At 39.7% G+C, this 17,717-nt stretch overlaps 1 protein-coding gene across 1 annotated transcript in view; it reads left to right on the top strand.

Moving 5' to 3' along the window:
• SLX4IP (SLX4 interacting protein) overlaps positions 1 to 17,717 on the top strand; it is a 184,658-nt gene that overhangs the window by 112,598 nt on the left and 54,343 nt on the right. The window contains 2 exon segments of the mRNA XM_038571615.1: positions 3,053 to 3,142; positions 7,163 to 7,283. Of these exon segments, the coding sequence (XP_038427543.1) occupies positions 3,053 to 3,142; positions 7,163 to 7,283 (211 nt within the window).

Here is a 17,717-nt window from a genome sequence, read left to right as displayed (position 1 = left end):
GCAGACTCCATGCTGAGCATGGAGCCCAACCAGGGAGGTGATCTCATGACCCTGAGACCATGACCAAGACTCGAGTGCCACCTAGGTGCCCCATAAGTTAAGTATTTAAAACACAGTGGTATTTACAGTATATGTCACCTTTAGAATTATAGCTCTTTTCATATTATAATTGTGGCACATATCTGAAGATATCATCTGTGCTTACCACTACTTTGAAATTATGGTAGTTATTAGATCTACCACTGTGTAAGAAGAGCCAGTGCCTTAATAAACGAGTACATCCATTACTAAATCACACGCAAAAATTTTTTTAATTTCGATAATTGTACTTCAGTCAAGTTGGTTTTATCTTTAGTCCTGCGCATTGTGTTTCATACATTTTTAAACATTCTGAGCAGATTTCATCAACTGCACAGCTGCCCAAAGAGATCCATGGCACACAAAAGGTTAATAACCCCGGCTAAGATCATGTAGTTGTGGCATATGACCTCCACCTGGTGGCAGCATACTCCTTAAAGGTTAAATCTGTTATTAGCATTGTGAAGAAGCATAAAATAACTGTATGCTTGAGTATAATTTTCAAACAGTTTTTACTTCAAGTCCACAGTAAGAAATAGGCTTTTCATCATAACTCATTATACTCATGTATAAGTTTCACAAAACAAGACTTGACCTTACAATGTGACACATTGATATTTTTTATTCTATTCAAATAACTACTTTTGATTCTCTTTAAAATAAAGTACTGATTATAACACAGTATACTGCACTTCAGTAGGTCACATTGTACTGTTTGACATTATAGGAAACTCTCTTTCATCATATTTCATGATTTTTTTACCTAGTGAACTTCACTTTGGTCTTCCCCAAAATACCCATACATTTTCAGAGACACAATACATTTTATATATGTCAGTAAATATACATGTGCTTTTACACAAACACAGCCTTTAAAAATTATTTATTAGTGATGTATAATTTATATACACTGAAGTGAACTGATCTTCAGCATATACCCCACCAAGATACAGAACATTCCCATCACCACACAGAGTTCCTCTGTCCCTGTTCTTAATCAGTTCCTCCCTAAGTAATCGCTGTCTGATTGCTTTGATCACAGATTTAGTTTTGCTGTTCTAGAACGTGAAATAAGTGGAATCATACAACATGTATTCTTTTAGCCTGGCTTCTTTTGCTCAACATAAGGTGGAAATTAGTCCCTGTTGAGTGTATGAGTAGTTTTGTGAGGAGCATTCCACTGAATCAATGTACCACACTTTGTTTATTCTCCTGTTGATAGATTTAGGTTGTCTTCTGTCTTAGCTGTTATGAATAAAACTTCTACAAACATTTGCATACAAGTCTTTCTGTTCATATGTTTTATCTCTCTTGGTAAATACGGAAGGTGGCATTGTTGGCTTAGTAAATTAAATTGTGTGTTTAACTGTAGGAAACTGACCATTTGCCAAAGTGGTCAAACCATTTTGCATTTCCACTAGCAATGTATAAAAGTTTGGGTTGCTCCACATCCTTACCAACATTGGTGTGTCAGTCTTTTTTATTTTAGTCATTCTGGTAGGTATGTATAGTTGGTGGTTTTAATTTGCATTTGCCCAGTGACTGATGTTGAATACTTTTTCATGTGTTACTGGCTGTTTATCTTGTGAAGTATCTATTCAAGCTTGGGTTGTTTGTTTTTTTAATATCAACTGGTAGGAATTCTTTATTTTGGATGCTAGTCCTTTATATCAGATAAATGAATTTATGAATATTTTCTCTTAGCATGTGACATACATATCGATTTTATTAATGGTGTCTTTTAATGAGCAAAAGTTTTAAATTTTGACAGTTCAATTAAAAAATTTTTTTTGGCTGTCTTTGGTGCTTTCTGGGTCCTAAGAAAGTTTTTCTACCCTAAGTTTGGCAAGATAGCTTTGGTTTTTATGTGTAGGTCTCTCATCCATCTCAAATTAATTTTTGTGTATGGTGTGATATAAATGTCATGTTTTATTTTCTTTCCATATTTATATTTGGTATTCTCAGATCATTAGTTGAAACTACTTTCCTTTCATCATTGAAATATAGCACAGAATCTTAAAGAAAAAAAAAACTATTTAGCCAGAGAGGTACAGAAGTGACATTTTCCTATAGGCTGTCACTGACCCTTTGGGCCTCTGGGATCATCCCCAACCTGCAGTCTTGGTCTTCTATTCCTTTCTGAGTTAGCCCATCCAGTTATTTATATATCTTCAGAAATTACTTTACTCATAAGGTGTGAGGATTTATAAGGCTACCACATTTTACAGGATCTATAGTTGTGCCACAGAGTGGCTGTGTCACATACTGTTTAAATTAAATTAAAGTTAAATGCAGTTTAAAATTCAGCTTCTCAATCATAGTAGCCACATTCCATGTGCTTAGTAGCCACACATGGTTATTGGCTACCCTGTTGTACAGGGGCAGGAAGCAAGATTTGTACAACTTTATAGCATATTTTAATGAAACCAAGTTACTAGTTTTGTTAACTGTAATTTAGCATCTAGCTTCCTCTCCTTGTTTCTTTTTCATTTGTCCTCACTTCCATTTCTATTCTAAGATGTGCTGTCACAGCCATTCCTTTTGTCTGTCTAAAAATGCAGTAGCTTATATCTGTTGTTGCCTACCTAGAAGAAAGAATTCCCCTGACTATCCATGGAACCCTTCTTTTCTGGAGCCTACCCAGGACTGACCCATTTAACTTCTTTCAATGTCTGATAGTCTTCCAGCTGTCACTGAATGTCTTGAACATCCCCCTTAAAGGTGTGGCCCAGAGATAGATATTTTGTCTTTACTATCATGGTGAAAATTATATTTCTCCTTAGCTTTTCTACTGTAAATATTAAACTTGCAAAAACTAGTAGGCTTATGACCTGTAGCCCTGCCCCATATGAAGTTTTCTGTCCACTAGGGAACTTTGTTGCCATTTCATCATGAGCAACCACATAGGAATTTGTGAGATTTTCTTTCATTGTTTGCTGGGTGTGAGCTAACTCTGCCATTAATGTCTTTTTAGTGTGGGAATTTTGCTGTCCTGGTGGATCTTCACGTATTGCCTCAAGGTTCAAACAGAGATACCAGCTGGTTTTCTGAACATAAGAAAGAGGTATCACAAACCTTTTCACTTTTTAAATGCAAGTGGCTGCTGCTCGAAGAAATATTAACTCTTTCCAGCTTTCATTTTCATTAGTGAGCAAAAAATATTGAATGATATTTAACCTTCAGGAAACAGTTGTTATATTCCTGATCACAGACATCCACTTTTTTTTTCCCTGAGAAAGTGACACATCTATATATTTCATAAACTATATTATTTATTTAAATCAGACATTTTCTACCACTTTGTTGTTGGGGAATGGGCTCTTTATAGTTAAAACAGAAGAAGACATTAACGTGGGGGTTCTAGGCAAGCAGGGATTTTAATCTAACCAGTTGTAAAGGACAGACTGAGCCCCTGAAACAGGCATGGGGTGAATGCAAAGCTAATCTTTCACACTTTGAAGTCAAATTCTTTTTTTTTTTTTTTTTTTTTAAAGATTTTATTTATTTATTCATGATAGTCACAGAGAGAGAGAGAGAGGCAGAGACACAGGCAGAGGGAGAAGCAGGCTCCATGCACCGGGAGCCCGATGTGGGATTCGATCCCGGGTCTCCAGGATCGCGCCCTGGGCCAAAGGCAGGCGCCAAACCGCTGCGCCACCCAGGGATCCCTGAAGTCAAATTCTTATTTAATTCTTAAATTCTCATCGTCCACACTTTTGTCGCCTACTCTACTTTTATTAACATGAGTCTTTGAGTGTACCTCTTTTGGACTGTGGTCCATCTGGGAAGCAGACAGCTGGATGGTCATGTGACTGGGAACATGGTGTTTGACCTCCCTGGGCCTCAGTCTCCTCATCTGCAGATGAAGGAGTTGGACCATCAGCCTCTGAGTCACTCCTAGCCCTCAGTTTCCGTGATCCCACCCCAGTGCTGCTGTGCCAGAAGGCTGGAGAGTGCATCTGGCTCTCCTCACGTGTTCTGCTTCCTTCTGCATGTCCTTGTACTAGAGAGCAGGGAGAACCATAGCAAGGCACTGTCTTTCACAGAATTTTCAGAGTATTATAGCACTTTGTATCCTCCATGATTCTCATCACAATAGCTTTTTAGTGTTAGAAATAAAGTTAAGTTTTATGGAAAGGTAGTGTATGGAGAAGAATTTAGTGATAGTAGCAACAAAACAAAGGAAAAAAACCCCACCATTACTGTGGTGACTGTTTTCAGTTAACTTTTGAAGATTATTGGAAACAAAAAACTCCCTCAAAGAAAATTTATAAGGAATACATTTTCAGTCACAAAGTAATAATATAATCATGACATGGTTAGGCAGTATGTAGAGGATATCTGGTGGCCTACAGCTAGGGGAAGGCAGGCACAAGATTTGGTGTAATGGGATTTGTTGTTCAGGTTAATAAATGGATTTTCCTCCTCAGGACTTATTATTTGGTAAGCCAGCCTCTCCTAGTACAACTCGACTCCAGGGAATTCCAGCTTTGGCTTACCAATACTTGGTTTCCCCAAAGTGACTAATGCTCACCTGTGGGGACCTCACCCCAAAAGTCTTCTGACTTGACTGACAGGAACAGCATTCTGGAATCCACTGTTTTGGGCCCACCTTCTTCTCTGTTCTCTCCCAACTTCACCACCTCAGCCTTAGCCCTTTCTTGTTGGTATGTAGTCAGTTTTGCCAAGAGTCAGTCGATTTGGAAGGCTTTAAAATAAGGCTAGGAATATGTGATTCACCTCCTAGCCAAAGCATGAAGCTAGATTTTTCCAGGGTGCCACACATAGCTATTGCTGCTCCACCTAGTACTACGTCCCAGCAGCAAGGCATGACTTAGCAAAGGTGCTCAGTGCACGATTGGACCTGCAGAGCTTGGCTGCAGTGTTAGCTTCAAGAGGGCAGGTTATGCCAGCGAGCCAAGCTTCCCTCTCAAAGCAAAAGCAGATGGTTTGCTGCTTATACTTCAAATTGTTCCTTTAAAGTTTGTTCACTGACATTAAAATTGCTCTGAGAGAGAGAGAGAGAGAGAGGAAAAAAGTTAGTCAAGGAAAGGATATGACTCTAGTCTGTATTCAGTGTTTCAGTGCTTTCATATTTTTTTAATATTAGATCTTTTCATGAGTGGGATTTCATGAGCAATCAATTTGATTACATTTTAGCCATCACTTTATATAGTGAAAGTCTCAAGAATGTCCAGTTCCTTTTCAGAAAAAGGAACTAATTGCATGTATTAAACCCAGGTTTATTTTGAGTCCAGCACGAGTAGTCTTTGTACCCAAACAGACAAACTTGAACTGTTTCATTTGTAAACTTGAGGAAGCAAGTGTGAGCCCCATTAGCCTAGAAATACCATATATATCTATGTCTTTTTGCTCATTGATTCAGCTTGGTCTTCTTATCTGCCTCTCCACTATAACTGGGAATTTGTCTTTTCTTGCACTGCTCTGGTTCTGAAAAGAATGCTTTGCTAAGTGTGCTGTGGTCAGTTACTAGGGTATCTTGACCACATCACCCATGGTCTACCTTCCATTCGTCAAACCTGACTCATGGAAGGAAAGCCCCGTAACTATAGGGAGAAAGTTTGTGTTGTATGGGCCTTTGTTTTATTTTTGTCATACTATTTTTAGTTCTAGCCTTATAGGGTATTTATAGCCAAATTTTAACAATCTTTGTTTCCATGTATGTCTTTCACATATTTTCTAGCTCAGTCATAGTTGAACCCTGCATGTGAAGCAAAATTCTTTGTTAAAACAACAGTATGAGGCAAAGCTGCCTTTCTGTTGTGTGAACAATGCCAAAACGCTCAACTGTAAATGGATATCTCTGTAGTCCACAAGGCACTGCATCTTTGGGCTGCAAAATGAGAGCAAGAGAGAAGAGACCAGTGTTTACATTTTATGTAGAAGATCGCATTTGTGAATTAAATCAGGTATTTTTGGTGCTGCCAAAGAGTGTACGTATTTGCAATAAAAGAGAAATTTAGCTATCATTGTCCCTCAGAGCTGCTTAAAATTTTGCTCTTGTTTTAATTTATGAAGATTCTAAGAGATCAACCTGAGATGGTATTGAATAAACCAGTGAAACAGGTTTGAGTTGACCTTGGCAACTCTGAGCCTTCTGCAGTCTGGGACTCGGACCAGAATGACCAGTCCTTACACACCAGTTCTTAATCTAAGCTAAGGAATTTCAATTGGTGTGCCATGTTTTTTCCTTTCCCTACCTTGGCTACATGTCTCTGATGGACAGTTTCTTTCCTGTTGTGTGGTGGACTTTGAGAGTTTTGTTTTTCTTTTCATAAGTAACACTGATTCATCAAACAATAGCTCCAGAAATTTGCTAGTGATGTGGTATGTTGATGTTGAATTAAAACCATCTGTTTCTGTTGTCTAATAAATATTAATCTACTTTAGAGAAATATGAGAAGTTAAATTATTTTCACCATTAACTGGCAGATATAGTGCAGTTTTTACAAAAGGAAATGGGCATATAGAGTATGGTCAGCAAGAACATGGAAGAAAATCACATTACTGATTCCCAGTTCTTTCCAGCCCATCACTTAGTGCTGTTCCTTTTTCAATAGATTTCTAAATCTGAGGCCAGAAACTAAGGAATAGTAGTGTTTAGGATAAAAAAGATTTAAACCAAGTTTGAAAAATGGGAAATATTCACATAGAAATCACTGTGGCTGGCTCCTCTTGAACAAATTGGAAGAGCTAATAGCACCGTACCTGGTACTCCCACATAACAACCGTCCACTGCCATCCTCAGTCTTGCATGGCCACACAGGGCACTTCACTGTTTTTGTCTTTCTTTTAGAAATGTGAAACTGAGGCAGAGGGAAATTAAATGAATTTCTCAGTTCACAGAGTAAGCCAACGTCATGATTTTTGAACAAAGCTCAGTAGCAAACTTACGTGTGGGATGTTACCCTGGAACACAGATAGCATTCTTTTCAGCTTTCACAGCTAAGTAAAAAAGCAAACAAATTGAAATGTTTAGTGTTGACTTTTTAATATGCACGATGTTGACTCTTTTTGCATTGCATTACATAGAGAATATATCTCATTTTTAAATTTACTTTAGGAACTCTGTTTACTGTTAAAAGAAACCATCGATTCAAGAGTTAATGAGTACTTGGAAGTTCGTAAACAACACAGGCCATCAAATACAGAATTCACAAGATCCAGTCCCTTGACCTTAAAAGGTAGGCACAGAGTACTTTGATTTTGGGTAAAATTTCTGCTTGGTGGAGATGGCAGTTTTGTTGGACTTTGTCATATTAGTACAGTGATACATTAAAAACAAGTTCTAATGAAGATGCTTTGTTTGGGTAGAGAAAATTAACAAAAAAGCCCTGGAGGGCTTTTAATGGGAGGCAAAATATATAAAGATAGAAAATAAAACATTCCTAAGGAAACTTGTGAATACTTTAAAGGATTTTTTTTTTTAACAAGTAGTCTTACAAATTGATTTACATTAATACTGACTTGATTTGGGGTTCTATGCTTTTTTAAATGCTTTCATATATGTCACCATATTTCAGAGGATCTCAACTGGGGGTGATTGTGCCTCAGGGGACATTTGGTTGTCATCCTGGTAACTACTGGCATCTAGAGAGTAGAAGCCAAGGATGCCACTAAATATCCTACAATGCACAGAAAAGCCCCCACAGCAAGGTGTTATCTGGCCCCAAATAGAAGGGCACTGAGGTCGAACTATCCCACCCGATTTCCTAACAACACTTTGAGAATGGTGATGTCTGAGTTGTAGGTGATAATGTTGAGGAGCTACAAGATTAAGAGCTCACCTAAATCAAAGATCATCTTTTTGAGGACAGAGATGATCTTGTTTATTTGCCGTCTTACCCCACACGCCCCACTCTTCCCTACATAGCCCAGTGCCGGATACACAGATTCAGTGACCTGTTGAAGAAAAGCATACCTGGGTGACAAGTGGCAGAACTGGACTCCAGACACAGCTCTTCTGACTCCCAGCCTGCTGTTCTTTATACTCTGTCATTGTTGTGATTTTAATTTTCTTTTAACTTTAAATCAGTGTCTCATAAATACTCTTTGTGGTACAGATAAGGTCAACCTCATTTTAATCCTCAGTGTACAGGACTGGATGGCGTAAACTGGGTAATGCTAATACAGCACCCCCTTAGAAGAAGAATTGTGTTAAGTAACCCCTTTGAAGCCATACTTAATCTACAGTGTTCACCTGGGCACAGCTGATAAGTGGGTCGACAGATTAATTTAACCCAAACCGAAAGCTTCAAACAAATGGATTTTTCAGTCCAAACAATATTATATTAGATGATGCTTTTTGGTATTTCGATTAGTTGTAGGACAAATCTTGAGAAAATCCAGAGGAGCTTGTATCCTTTGTACCTCAGCAGACTTGGCTGGTCTCAATTTCTAACTGGTACAAAGGAGAAGGAACAGAGAAGGGTCTCAAACTTCCATTTCTGATATGCAGGTGGCATGGGAGTACTGATTCTCAATTAGCCTTCCCCCTGGCTTCCTCTATTGCAGAGTGAAAAGTACTAAATATTCCATTTCCCTGCTTTTTTTTGAGTCCCTGCTTTCAGTTCTTTAGGTGTATACTTAGAAATGGAATTGCTGCATCATTTGGTAATTACCAGTTATATTTATTTTAATTATTTTTTTTCGAAGAATGTGCTATCCTGTTTTCCAGTGACTATTCCATTTTACATTCTCACCAAGAATGGATCCCAGTTTCTCCATAATCTTGTCAATACTTATTTTCTGTTGTTTTGATAGTAGCTATGTTAAGTTGTGAAGTGGTATCTTACTGTGATTTCAGTTTGTGTTTCCCTCATTTGTAGTGATTTTTGGCCATTTTTTCATATGCTTACTGGCCATTTGTGTTTCTTCTTTGGAGAAATGTCTATGTCCTTGGCTCATTTTTTATTATTTGTTTTTTGTTTTTGAGTTGTAAGAGTTCTTTTACATATTCTGGATATTAATTCCTTATCAAGTATTTGACCTGAAAATATTTTCCCATTGTGTGTTGCCTTTTTACTCTCAGTAGTGTCCTTTGATGTGCAAACGTTTTATGTTTTGATGTAGCCAATTCATCTATTATTTTGCTGCCTGTACTTGATGCTATATCTAAGAAATCATTACTGAATCCAATGTCATGAAGCTTTTAAGAGTTTTATAGATTTAGCTCCTTTTAATTAGGTATTTGATATATCCTAATTTCAAGGAAAGGGTCCAACTTCATTCTTTTGCATATGGATATTTAGTTGTTCCAGCACCATTTGTTGGTAAAGTCTGTCCTTTCTCCCATTGAATGGTCTTGGCTCCCTTATTAAAAGTCTTTAATCATAAATGTGAGGGTTGGGGGTGTCTAGGTGGTTCATTCGGGTAAGCAACTGCTTTTGGCTCAAGTCATGATCCCAGAGTCCTGGGATCGAGCTCTGTGGCAGGCTCCCTGCTCAGTGGGGAATCTGCTTCTCCCTCTCCCTTTGCCTACTATTCCCCCTGCTTGTGCTTTCTCTCTCTGTCAAATAAATACATTAAATAAATAAATAAATAAATAAATAAATAAATAAATAAGTAAGTAAGTAAGTAAGTAAGTAAGTAAGTATGTATGTATGTATAAATGTGAGGGTTTATTTCTAGGCTCTCTATTCTGATCTATTTATTGTTCCATATGTCTGTCTTTATGCCAGTACCATACTGTTTTGCTTACCATAGGTTCATAATAAGTTTTGAAATTAGGAGATGTGAGTCTTCGAACCTTCTTAATGTTTTTCAAATTGTCTTGGCCATTCAGGGTTCCTGTCACTACTTTTAGTGACTGTGTAGTATTCCATTAAATATCCATACTCTGATTTATTGGTAGAACATTTAGTTTGCATCTAATATTTTCACTGTGGTAAACAATGCTACAGTGCATATCCTGATGATATATACATGCTTGCACATAGCAACTTCTCTGTAATATTTTTAGTTTTAATGTTCATATTTTTATTTGTTTGTAAGAGCTTCTTAAGAATATGAATGCTTTGTATGTTTTATAGGTTTTAAGTGTCCTTTCTGAGTTTGTCATTTGCCTTTGACTTGGTTTATTTAGCTGCCCAAACACAAACTAGGAGAAGCCTGTATTTGCCTCATGGAGCCTTCAGTGATCAGTCACTTGTGGGGATGAATGCTAGGCTTCTCTGTAATGAGATAAATAGTGTAATCGACTGCTAGAGGTAGACAGGGTGATACTAATGAACCATTGCATTATTCACTCTTTAGGAAGAAAAGCTGTGCTAAGTATTCCTCCTTGAAAGTCAACTTGGTATAAAAGCACTCTCTTTCCTGCCTACTTCTGATCACAGTTAACCTTTAATTGACCATGTCTTTTGATGTTCATACCTTAACTAGTCCCCTCCTCTTCTGCCACCAACATCCCTGCTCCAGCCTCCCCTGCATGCCTGGGCATGGGCACTCACAGCAGCTCCCTGGCTGGCTTCCTTGCATCTGCTCTGGCCAGTGCCTCTCCTGCTGTTTATACTTCAGTTAGTGTCATCCCTTAATATCACAGGTCTGGGGATGCCTGAGTTGCTCAGCTGTTGAGCATCTGCCTTTGGCTCAGGGTGTGATTCCAGGATCACGTTCCCCACATTGGGCTCCCTGCATGGAGCCTGCTTTTTCCTCTGCCTGTGTCTCTGCCTCTCTCTCTCTCTCTCTCTCTCTCTCTGTATCTCTCAAGAATAAATGAATAAAATAAAATAAAATCACAGGTCTAATCTTGTGAACCACTTCCCCACTACTTCCCCAAGGCTTCCAGGTACAAGCCAGGATCCTTCGAGTAGCAGCCTCTCCAGCCTCCACTTGTCCCACTTTTTCCTTCTTTCTTACTCCACTGATGGCAGTTTAATTGCTTTCTTTCAAAGCTCCATTCTTCTGCTCATGGGGCCTCTGCCCATGTTGGAGCCCTGGTCTCCCCTTTCCCTGTGTTCCTTCTGCTCTCTGCTCAAAATCACTCTTTAGGGAAGCCTACCTGGGGACAGATCTCCTTGTTATAGGCCCACAAGCATCGTGAACACCATTCAATTAATATCTGTCTCTCCACAAACATATAAGCCACCTGAAGACAGGTTCTGCCTCTTATTACCATTGTGTCTTCAGCTTGGAGGACATTTCCTGCTTTGTAGTAAGTACTTAATAAATGTTTATACAGGTAATAAATTACATACAGGGTACTATCTTTCCTCTTCCTAGTAAGGTCAAGGCCTGCCCTAACATCCCCATCCTGCCTTGTCTCCTCCCGCTACTTACTTTCCTGCCTCCCCACAAGCCAAGCCTGCATTCTTTATACCTCTGCCTTAATATTTACACAGTTCACCTTTGTCTGGAAAACTCCTATTTAACTTTTGAGACCCAACTCAAATATTACTTCTCCAAAGTCTCCCTCGGTTTCTCTTCTTCTGGCACTTCACACTTTTAATACAGTTGTCACATTATGTTATAATTGTATACCTGCTTTTTTCCCACCTCTTAGTTGGCAAAGACTGATTCTTTGCCCCCCCCCCCCCCACAGGGCCTCTTCTTTTCTTCTCCAAATCATATAACTGCCTCCTTCCACAAAGAGGTCCATCTTGCTCTAGGATGTGCTCACCTGTAGGAACAGTGGACACATACTGTAATGTACTATCTATCGCCTTATATTGTTCATTAACAACATCAATAAAAATGGAAACTGAGTACATGTTTTTAGTATTGCCTCAGAGCCAAAGACATCGCTCTACATTTAATCTGCCTGTTCTCAGCTGTTCCCCATAATCTTACTGAAATGTCCTTTTCAAAAGCAATTTCAAAGCCACTAACCGTAAGGCCTTGCTATTTCCTCCTCGGTATCCAGTTCTGTGTCTCATGTTCCCTGAAAATAGAGTCCACATACTATATTGGTGGTTTGGATGAATGTGAGTAATTTATGCTTTTGTGTAAAGTAGATATCTTCTCTTATTTACATGAGTTTCTCACCTTTTTTCCATTTCTAGATCCACATAACAAATAATATACCTCATCACAGTACAGATACATAGAACATAATGCTGGCTGAGGTGAAGTCTCTGAGCTGGTAACTTTGTTGATTATTCAGATAAAAATATTTTTCATGCCAGTTTTCTGGTTTTCTTTATGAAAAAAAATTGCGTAAATGGTTTTGAGGCCATTTCCTTGATTTTACAATATAAAGGAACGCAGAGTATTCACCAACTAAATGAACAGCATAACACAGACATTTGCTGATAGTTTCATCTTTTTTAAGTCACCTGAGGTGTTATTTCAATAGATTCAGTAAAAATTAGTGTTGTAAGTCATGGGGCACTTCAGTGGCTCAGTCGGTTATGTGTCCAACTCTTGGTTTCAGCTCAGGTCATGATCTCAGGGTTGTAAGATTGAGCCCTGCAATGAGCTTCACAGGCTTGGCGTGGAGTCTGCTTGAATTCTCTATCCCTCTGCCTCTGTACTCCCATCCCCCATGCATGTGCGTGCTCTCCCCCACCTCAAATAAATAAATAAATCTTTAAAAAAAGGCTTAACTGTCAATTTCTGCCAATTCTGTTTCATTAACCTTGCCAAAACTAGGTGTTATCAGTGTTTTTAATTTTTCCCAGTCTGACAGGCCAAAAATCAAAAAAGGAGATAGTCTGCTCTCTGATTTTTATCTTTCACTTTTTTATGTGCTTGTTGACTAAACTGCCTGTTTACAGCTGTTGCTCATCTTTGTACTGGGTTGTTTGCCTTTTTCTTCCTAATATTTTCTCTTTCCTAGTGTCCCTTCCTTGATCACAGCCTTCTTAATCAACATTTGAATTACTGCCACAGCCTTCTTATTTTCCTTCCTTGATTTTCCTTCCAACTTATCCACACCTCTTCTGTCAAAGTGGCCTTTCGAAAACAACTGTGATAGTCTCCAGCTTAAAACCTTCTGTGGTCAGGAGCCTTAGTTGTCTAATATCCTTTATTTTAATTTCATTTCTGCTTGAGACTATCAGAATGGATCTGGCTCTTTAGCAGAGTCGGTAAAGATAATAGATAGCTCACAGGATCTACCTTTGGGAGGACACAGCATAACCTCAGCCACAGATGGGGACAGCTTTGGTACATGTGCTGTTTCAGCTGCAGTCTGCTATGCTCAGGACCAGGGGTCAGCCTCTGGTGCTGAGCACCATGCTGCTCCTTCTGAGCCTAGAGCAAGGCAAAACTAGATCCCATGGCTGTACCCTAGTTGCAGGTGGGCCAGGGAGGACAGAATGTTTGGCCTTTACCTTGGTAAAGTGGGATGTTAAAACGTGGGAAGTTGCCAAAACTTTGCAAGGAGGATGGTCAGAAGTTTTGGTGGGTGGACACAAGTTACAAAATATCCTCTCAAGTTTTTTTCTTGGCTGCCTTCTTCCACAAACTTCCAAACAACAACAGACTTCTGCCTAATGACAGCTCTCCCAAAGCCAGAGGAAATAAGCTCAGCATCTCCTCTGAGAGAAGGAGAGAGGGAGAGGGAGGGAACCCAAAGTCTCATACCCTAGCTCCAAGCCTAGGCTTCCTGAATGACATTCATTCACAGCCCTTGTTTGTTAACCCATTGACTAAATTATGAAGTTAACTCTTGACAACATACCTTAAAGAAAATGTAGGGAAACAGCCAAAAAAACTTAATATATGAAGGAAGAGAGTGCAGGAGGATGCCACCATTCTAACTTTTAAAATAAATAGTTGGTATTTATATCTTCTCTCCTCTTAACATTTGTGTCATATTGTCTTTGCCCTCAGCTAGTAACTCAGCTGATCAGGATTCTTTGCCTGGCAAGGTGATCCAAACCTCCATTCCAGAGAGATTTGAGCCTACAATGATCCTGCCTTTATGAGGCTGTCCACAGTTCTCATGAATTTTTAGCACTGGAAATGTATCCCTAGATAGAGCCTGTCATAATCCCTGTGTTTTATCCACTTGCCTCTGTTGTGTCATCATGGGCCAGCATTTCTACTCCCCTTTTGGTCTGTTTGTCTAGTGGCATAAAAAAACCTAAAGTAGTATGCGACACTTTTAAATTTCTGCCTGGGTCATTGTTACCCCTTCATTCCAGTTTTCCTTTGAATACTCATGAAGCACAGTCATGAGGATAGAAAGCAAACTTTTGCTGAGGTGGTCACTTCCCACTTCCACTCCCTGGTTCCAGGAATTCTTGCCAAGGGAACACATATTGTTCTGCTGGTCACAGCATGTAATATGTCTTGTAGGACTTTAACCCAGCCCCACAAGGTCCTGCCTTGCAGTTTGTATCACAACTGAATTTTCAGTAGGCCCTTCAACCACCCTGTAAGGCCAGCCACATTTGATCCTTGCTTGATTGCTTGGTAGGACCTTTGCATTTTATGATGTACCAGTGTATTTCTAAAAAGAGTTTCTTGGTCAGGAGTAATATGGTAATGGTGAATGAGGCCTTCAGTAGGTCCAGCAGAAACATGGCAGGCATAGAAAATACACCCAAATTCTGAATAAGGGTCCATTTCAGTGAAGATATTGTTTTCTCTGTGATGAAAGATGTCTAATATAATAATCTACCCACCATTGCTGACTGCTGGCCCATCTACTTGCAATATGAGAATTGGTAGGGAGACTCAAATTAATTGCTGCTTTGGCAGATTTTGCATTTGGCAAGGCTCAGTGTTGGTGAGGTTAAGTCCATGCCATTGAGCCCAAGCATAATACTCATCCTTGCCAACATGGCCACATGCCTCATGAGCCATTTGAGCAGGTAATCTGACATCTGGGGAAAGAGGCTGGCCAGCATCCACAGGGCAGGTCATTTTATCCAGGTCATTGCACGAATTTCTTAATGGAGGTTTTTGGAGAACATTCACATAAGATAGAGATATTTTCACACACACACTCCACTTAACTTTTCCTAAAATGTCCTCGTCACCAGTTGGTCTGAGATCCTGCCAATGAATGAATGAATAAATGCACACGCGCACAGACACACGCACACACACATCAGGCTATCTTTCCTTACAGGCCAAATGAACCCAAAGTATATCTCTCAACATTCTGCTCACTGGACAGATGTCTTTTCTCCACCCCAAGTGAGGTTATATCATTGCACTCCTTCACTTCTGGCTGATACTATCATATTGGGCAGAACCATTGAATAACCCGGAACAGATTTTTAGCAGATAAAAATCTGTTAGTAAGCTGATCACTCAAGCTGTCACCCTTTCAGGTCACTTACATAGGTCAAACAAACATGCAAACATATGCACAAGTGTTTGTGTTTATTTCTTAGTAGTAAGAATTACAGGGTGCAGAAGCTTGAATGAACTTTTTGACATGCCCAGAATGATTCTTTGATTTCCAGGGGTGCCTGGGTGGCTCAATGGTTGAGCATCTGCCTTCAGCTCAGGTCATGATCCTGGGATCCTGGGATTGAGTCCCAAATTGGTCTCCCCGCAGGGAGCTTGCTTCTCCTTCTGCCTCTGTGTGCCTGTCATGAATAAATAAAATCTTAAAAAACATTTTTTTTTTTATTTCCAAGGATCAATACTGTTTTTGTTTTTGTTTTTTTTTCAAAAGATTTATTTATTTTGAGAGGGAGAGCAGGGGGAGAGGCAGAGGGAGAAATTCTTACACAGACTCCCTGTTAAGTGGGAAGTCTGATTTGGGGCTCAGTCCCACAACCCTGAGATCATGACCTGAGTTGATATCAAGAGTCGGATGCTTAACTGACTGAGCCACCCAGGCACCCCTGCTTTTGGTTTCAGTGGGGAGCGGGAACTTCAGAGACCATTTTTCTGGCCCTTCATTACTGTATAGCACTTACTCCATGAGATATGGAGTCCAAGTTTAGGTTCCATTGGTTGCAGGGTAAATCTATCCCAGTTTTGTACTCATCAACTGAGAAGACAAATACAGATTTTCATGGACCTGCTGGGCCCTCTGTGAGATGTATTGAAACCAAGTTTCTACTTACCACACTCTGTTGGGTTACAGTGGCAGTCGGGAACCCCAAGAATTAGCATTATCTCAGAGCCACTGTCCAGACATTCTCTTTTTTTTTTTTTAATTTTTTTAAATTGGAGTTCAATTTGCCAACATTTAGCATAACACCCAGTGCTCATCCCGCCAAGTGCCCCCCTCAGTGCCCATCACCCAGTCACCCCAACCCCCCACCGACCTCCCTTTCCACCACCCCTTGTTCATTTCCCAGAGTTAGGAGTCTCTCATGTTTTGTCACCCTTACTGATATTTTCATTCATTTTCTCTCCTTTCCCTTTATTCCCTTTCACTAATTTTTATATTCCCCAAATGAATGAGGCCATATAATGTTTGTCCTTTTCCGACTGACTTCTTTCACTCAGCATAATACCCTCCAATTCCATCCACGTCGAAGCAAATGGTGGGTATTTGTCATTTCTAATGGCTGAGTAATATTCCATTGTATACATAAACCACATCTTCTTTATCCATTCATCTTTTGATGGACACCGAGGCTCCTTCCACAGTTTGGCTATTGTGGACATTGCTGCTATAAACATCGGGGTGCAGGTGTCCCGGCGTTTCACTGCATCTGTATTTTTGGGGTAAATCCCCAGCAGTGCAATTGCTGGGTTGTAGGGCAGATCTATTTTTAACTCTTTGAGGAACCTCCACACGGTTTTCCAGAGTGGCTGCACCAGTTCACATTCCCACCAACAGTGCAAGAGGGTTCCCCTTTCTCCGCATCCTCTCCAACATTTGTTGTTTCCTGTCTTGTTAATTTTCCCCATTCTCACTGGTGTGAAGTGTATCTCATTGAGGTTTTGATTTGTATTTTCCTGATTGTCCAGTCATTCTCAAAAGTTCTAGGTATTCCCCTTTTCTCATTGTGCAGGTATCCTAGGAAACAGTTGCACATCCCAAGTGGAAGAGTTATGGTCCTGACTTAAGGGACACCTGGCTTTCTGTTCAAGGAGATACGATTTTGAGAACTGAGTCAAATCTGGGGACTGGGTGAAAGTCTGTGGCACTCCTTCAAAGTAGCCCAAGTCAGGCCCCTGTTGACCAGACCTAGATTTTTTTCCCCCCTATTATATATTATTTTGCTGTGGCTGCCATAAGAAAATACCACAGATTGAGTGGCTTAAACAAATTTATTTTCTCACAGTTCTGGAGGCTTAGAAGTCTAAGATGTAGGTATCAGCAGGATTGGTTTATTTTGAGGCCTCTCTCCTTGGCTTGTAGATGCGGCTGTCTTCTCCTTGTGGCTTCACATAATTTTCCTCTTATTTGTATCTGTGTCCTGATTTCCTCCTGTAATATGGACATCAGTCACATTGGATTTGGGCCCAATCTGATGACTTCATTTTAACATTTTAACTTAATTACCTCTTTAAAGATCCTATATCCAAATACAGTCACATTCTAAGGTGCTGGGGATCAGGATTTCAACATACAATTTTGGAGAGACACACAGTTCAGCCTATAATACACAGTTTAAGTAGGGCCTAAGTATGCTCTCCATTTTATTTGGAGTTATGGACATATCTGTTAACCAATAAGCCAAAGATGTCTGTGGATTGAGCCACTGGCAGATTTCCTCCCAAGGTTACCACTGAGTAATCTTGGACCAAGTGAC

This window comes from Canis lupus, chromosome 24 (genome assembly GCF_011100685.1).
Source record: "Canis lupus familiaris isolate Mischka breed German Shepherd chromosome 24, alternate assembly UU_Cfam_GSD_1.0, whole genome shotgun sequence".
Classification (NCBI taxonomy): domain Eukaryota; kingdom Metazoa; phylum Chordata; class Mammalia; order Carnivora; family Canidae; genus Canis; species Canis lupus.
Note: the sequence above shows the minus strand (reverse complement) of the source record. Positions and strands in the feature narration are given on the sequence as shown.